Genomic DNA, 6,000 nt, shown 5'->3' with positions numbered 1-6,000 from the left:
CTCCAATCGCGTATGACAGGCACCCCCACTTACAGATGACTGCGCTCCCAAGTCGGCCCTCAAATGGGCCACGTTTTTGCAAAGTCACGGTGCTTAGAAGGCATTATGCTTTGGTTGGGGAAACTCCATCACCGCCCTGAGCCACGGGACACCGCCTGGCCGAGGAGAAGGCTTTCTGGAGCGCTGGGAGCCGGGCAGCAGCGGCCTGGGCCTGGGCCCGGCACAGGAACCCCCTGCTCCGTGAGGCCCCCGCGAGAGCCAGGCTCTGTTCCTTTCCACCAGTGCCTCCCCGGTGACCTTGAACCTAATCTCGTGGCCTCTCAAGCCTTGCCATCTCCACCCGTGCAGGAGGCCTGATAAAGCTTTCTGAGGACACTTCTAATCCCAGCGTGTCTTCAGGAGAACGCCTCATGCTCCTGCGGGCGGTCGCCGTGTTGCCCGCCCTGGCTGGCGCCTCGCCCATCACACAGCACGCGGTGGCTCCCTTGGTCCCCTGCCGAGGAACGTGACCTCTGGCCTTTCCCCTGTCCCTCTCCTAGGAGCTTTGCCCTAGGGACTGGTGATTGAAGTGGGAATTTCAGGAGCGTGCAAGGAACACTGGGCATGAGGACTGAATCCTGTGCCTGCCTCGTCCCCTCATCCCAGGCCTGCCCCACTGGTAGGTAGGGACCGAGAAGACCGTCCTTCCCTGTTCCCTGCTGTGAGATGCGGGACCGTTGCAAGATGGCCCACAACGGCCACTCAAGCCCCCCCCCCCTCAGGTCACCAGGTTCTGCAACAAGGGCTGAAGGGGGTCCTGCAGATTTATAAGACATCCAAGTGAAGCGCAAAGCCTTAATGTTAGGGGTGACCCTTGGGACCAAGTCGGGACAGTGGCTCATTTCAGAGGGAGGGGAGGCTGTGTCCGTTTCTTGATTTGGGTGGAGGTGGCTGTACAAGGAGGTTTTGCACATTTATCCGTATTGTTTTACAATAAAGATTTTTTTTTTCCCTAAGATTTTTATTTTTATTTATTATTTTTATTTTTTAAAGATTTTATTTTATTTGAGAGAGAGAGAGAGAGAAACGGCATGAGAGAGGAGAGGGTCAGAGGGAGAAGCAGGGTCCCCGCCCAGCCCGGAGCCCGATGCAGGACTCGACCCCAGGACTCCGGGATCACGACCCGAGCCGAAGGCAGTCGCCCAACCAACTGAGCCACCCAGGCGCCCCCCTAAGATTTTATTTTTAAGTAATCTCCACACCCAACGTGGGTCTCGAACTCACAACACCGAGATCAAGAGTCGCCCGCTGTACTGAGGCAGCCAGGCGCCCCTACAATAAAGATGTTTTTAGAATACCTGCTTTTTCCCTTCCTCACTCCCTTTACCACATAAAGACAGAGCCTGTGGGACGGAGCCCGGCGAAGCCGCACGCGGGTGGGGCATGTGACGGGTGGTGGCGCCGGCCGCCCGGGGGCCTGACTGCAGGCCGGTGCCAGCGCCCCGAGAGGCGGGTTCCACAGACCGTGCCCCTCGGAGAGGCAGCGGTGGTGAAAGGAAGCTGTGCTTAGCTGGCTGGGTGGTGCCATGCTGGGGAGGGCAACCCCACCTGCCGCTGGCAGCGTGGCTCTTTCCTGAACGGCCCAGGAATGGCTCAGGAGAAGCCAGTTGCTGTTTCTGAGGGCTGACCTTTCCCCGCTTCTGAGAGCCACGTCCAACTGCTCCATAGGACTTTCCAACACCACACGGCATGGTCTCAGAAGAAACACAATGCCTTCACCTCTGAAGTAGCTGGATGGCCTAGGGGAGCGCGTGGAGAGAAGAGAAGCCCTGAACTAGTGACCAGCACTAGGCGGGGAGGGGGTGCCCCTCACGGCCTCTCGGGCCCTGAACGGTCCTGCCTCGCATGGGATGAGAACATGAAATGCTCAGCAGCAACATGAGGCTAAAGATGTAGTAGCCTGGCCGGACGGTAAAACCATCCAGGGCACCATTTTAACCTTCCTGGGGCAATTCCCAGACCTTGCCCGAGGAGCAGCTGGGGTTTTCGTCCCGTCGAGGCCGGGTACTGGCCCCCCTCCCTTCAGGGGTGACAGCACTCTGTGAAGCTCGCCCAGCTCCAGGCTGTGGGACTACTCCCCCCACTTATCTTCAGCTGCTTCCCCGGCTGCCTGAGATCCAACCGTGAGCAGCTCCAAGTTGGCCTTGGGGCTGGCACACCTGACCTTGGATTTCAAACATACTTGACCTCTGCCTTCCAAGAGTCTTCGGGCCTGACAGACTAATTTTCTTTTGTGGGGTTAATTTGCTGGCTAGGAACATGCCCCGCCTCATGATACGTCTACACCCAAGCATCTCAGGACTGTGGTAGGGGAACTTTGATCAGGAAGGCCCTCCCTTGTTTGTAGGTGCGAGCACAGTCCTCCCGCCCACTCTGACTTTTCCCTACAGAATGTTAGGGATTTCCCCTGCTCTTTGCTTCTGCTCTGTCTTCTCTGGGACACTGGACTGTGGACAACCACATGACCAAAACCCGCCATCCATCTGCCCCACCAATTGGTAAGAGGTAGTCCTGGTGAGCAAACAGTCTTCCACAGGCTCAGAAACGGTACCCCGCCCCCCAAAACTGTTGCCGACCACAGCACCCAAGAATCTTCAGTATGTCTGGGAAGGATGTGGTGTTTCCAAGTACAACATTAAATCCAGCGCTATGGGCTTTTCAGGCATTCTTTACAACACGAGGGACCTCTGTTTTGCCAATCTTCAAAGCCAAGGCGGGCAGAGTGACTTCACACGACAGCATCAAGCCTGCCGAGGAATGACATAGGCTCACGCTGTACCAGCTGATCATGAGGGCTGAGCCTGACATTCACTCTCCTGAGACTTAGATCAGGGCAGTCCCACTCCTTGTGTCCTTTCCAGGGAGAGGGAACAAAACAATCAGTTAATAGATCTTAGTATTCAGACATCAATTTAATAATGGGACCAAGGGTCGGCAGTCATCCACAGCAAAGCTCCTTAACTGGCTATCACATGGTTGGGGGGTGGTGCAGCTGGTTTCCTTCTACTGGGTCTTTTTCCACGTTCTTTTCTCTTGACCTGGGAGTGACCAAAAGGATTCAGCTTTCTATACACAGTTAGGAGGGACTACCAACCTTTATTTACACTTGGGTTCAAGTTCAGAGCCATCTTAAACAGCATAGCAAAGCGGGGGGAAAGCACAGATCCTGGGACCAGGTTCAGATTCCAACACAAGCATGTTAATGGGGTGACAACAGGCAAACGTTATCTTGAGTTTCTGCAGTAACATGGGGAGAGCATCACCCCAGCTGCCCCCAGCGGTTACAGCGTGGGCCCTAGTCCCCGGCCCGGGCGCGCGGCCAAGCATGGCTCCTGCAGGGCTCGCTCTGCTGGGCAGGGCAGGACTCGGCGGGTGGCTGAACCTCTGAGGTAGCCCCGAACCCCAAACATTCACCACAGGCAAGAAATAGGAACTCAAACTGGTGTAGGGGCTGAGTGAGAAAAACCGCACGCGATGTTCAATAAATACTAGTTATTTACAAGTCTTGCCGGGATAAGGACAGAGGGTATCTGTACACGGGCGCTGAGTCCAGATGCTAGTTTCGAGGGGGAAAAGCATATGGTGGTGAGTCGCAATACTCTTTTGCCTGGACCCCTCCCTTTCACTTGATTGATGGGTTAAATAACATGATTTTAACAATCATATGCTTATTACTCATCCTAAAAACCACCCAAGCCCTAAATATGCACACTTACACTAAGCATGTGTGTATGTGTGTGTACATATGCACGGAAGCCACGAGGTAGTTTAAATCACCATTAAAAACAAACCAATACTTTTCCTAATTCTCTGCCACGGAGTGGTGGCCGGTGGCTGTACACACTAGCTGCTTCAAATTATGGGTTAAATGAAAACCAGAACTCAAGAAATTCTAGGAGAGTGAAGCATTTACAAGTAAACAGTAAACACAGCTGTATCTTCATTCCTCCGTCTCTGAGAAGGAGGCTGTGACTGCTCGAAGTTAATGGTCCGAGTTCTGTGTGTTTCCTCTAACACTAAAGAACACAGCCTTCCGATTCTGTACAACGTCCGAAGCGTCTCAGTAGATTCTATTTTACATCTTTGCTCTCCCTGTTTTTGTGGAGGATTCAATACAATCTCTATATATACATTTTAAACATTATTTCTGAACTTCATTTGGAATTCCTTAAATAAAAAAATAATCGCCATTCTCCAGCTTCTTGGGAAAGTGCCAGACTAAGCCCCTGACTGAGCTACTGCTCGGTGTCTGGAGAAATCCCCATCCCACAGCCCCCAGGCGGAAAAAGGGCAACGAATTCACACTACACGGGAAAAAGCAACATCTATTGTTCTTAGAGTCTGACTCTCTTCCCCACAGCAAGAAAAGTCTCTTCATAGGTACGCCAATGCTGTTTTAGGTTGCTAGGGAAATAGGGCCCTCTCAAGCCAGAGCAGGAAAGTCCTCAGGGTCATCCGGGTTGGGAGCAACGTCTTGTGTCTAAAGAAGAGAAAAGTTTAGAAACCAACAGTCACTTTACCCATTCCCACTTGGGCAGAGCCCTCTGAGAAATCTGTGCCCGCTCTCACCCAGGGGAGGCGCTGATGGGGGGTGCGGCCCAGACACCCTGGGGAGAGGCAGGCCCCCTGTACGAAGAGGAGACGCACGGGGGTATCGCAGAAGGGTGCCTCTCCCTTCTCAGACCCGCTCCTGTCCCCTCTGCAGGATGGCCAGCAGTGCCTGCCTCCCTCCCTCCCTCCCACAAACCCTTACCGAGTGACCCTTTTTGTATCTGGCACTACATGATATGGAATGTTTACTACAGGGAGATACAAGGTTGATTAGAGACAGTTCCTGCCTGCCCTGGGGGCCCCTGAGGTTAGGGGAGAAGCCCTGAGGAGGTCACAGTGTGGTATTTTCAGCCAACAGATGGCCGGTGAACGGCCCACAGGAGGGGCGCCCACTGCAGTCTGGGGGCAGAGCGCACATCACGGTCAGGTAGGGCTTTCCAGAAGAGAAGGTTCTTCCAGAGATAAGCCTCAGTGAAGGAGCAAAGAGAACAAAGATCCCGAAACAGAGCAACTTGATGGTGAAGGGGTGGGGGCCTGAGGGCAGGTCTGAGCTGGAAGAGCACAGGATGCATAGATTTGTTCGGAAAACACTGACAAAGTCCCTATTACACACTTACACTGTGCTAGGCACAGGGAAACCGATAATGAGCAAAAGCAGACAGAGTTTCTGTCATCCACTGGAGAGACGGCAGACACTGGTCAGTGATCACACCGGTGAGAAAACAATTACAAATGAAGATAATGCTTCAAAGAAAAATAAAATTCTTTGCTCCAGGACTGGTCTGGAAGGAAATGTGCCCAAAGAAGACTCCTGTGAGGAAGTGAGGTCAGAGGATCTATAACTCTAGGTGAGCAGGCAAAGGGGTAGGAGAAGGACTATCAGGTGCCCAGGCCCTGTGGGGTCAGGAACATGCTTGTCTGAAGAACTAGAGGTAGAGCGGTGTTGGCTGAGAAGTGGGGAAGAATGGTTTGGGGTGAGAAGGCGAGCCTGGGGAAGTCACAAGGAGGCCCTGAAGCCTTAGGGAAGCTTCTGTCTGCCCTAAAGCACCATAAGGGCACAGCGCATACAGTCAGCTCACAGTAAGTAACCATCAGGTGATCTGACTGGATCCCAAGCCCGGGGGCCCTGTCTGAGCAGATGAGTGAGTTTTTCACTGGTTCTGAGCGGGCATTCATGGCAGACGGTGGATCTCCCTGGTGGCCGTGGAGGCCAGGGCTACTGAATGGTCTGTACCCAACTATGTCCATGCTGCTGCCATCATTGTTCCAAACACCTCGATGTCAGACCCACACTAGACAGGGGCGTGCACAGCAGACCCCGATGGTCCTCCCAGCGGCACAGCCTGGGGCATCCTCATCCTCTCACTTCCTGTGAGAAAACCACCCCGGACCTAGAACACAAACACTCAC

The 6,000-nt window shown here is 53.6% G+C and overlaps 1 protein-coding gene across 3 annotated transcripts in view; it reads right to left on the bottom strand.

The window, feature by feature from the left end:
* Positions 1-4,345: 4,345 nt before the first annotated feature.
* Positions 4,346-6,000, bottom strand: part of HABP4 (hyaluronan binding protein 4) — a 41,162-nt gene continuing 39,507 nt past the window's right edge. For all 3 annotated transcript variants that reach the window (XM_044920570.1, XM_021677902.1, XM_021677903.2), the window contains exon 8: positions 4,346-4,519. In XM_044920570.1, coding sequence (XP_044776505.1) covers positions 4,463-4,519 — 57 coding nt within the window. In that variant the 3' untranslated portion in view covers positions 4,346-4,462. The remainder of the gene's footprint in view (positions 4,520-6,000) is intronic.

Source organism: Neomonachus schauinslandi, chromosome 13 (assembly GCF_002201575.2).
Source record: "Neomonachus schauinslandi chromosome 13, ASM220157v2, whole genome shotgun sequence".
Taxonomy (NCBI): domain Eukaryota; kingdom Metazoa; phylum Chordata; class Mammalia; order Carnivora; family Phocidae; genus Neomonachus; species Neomonachus schauinslandi.
The sequence above is the reverse complement of the archived record's forward strand: the minus strand, read 5'-3'. Positions and strand labels throughout refer to the sequence as shown.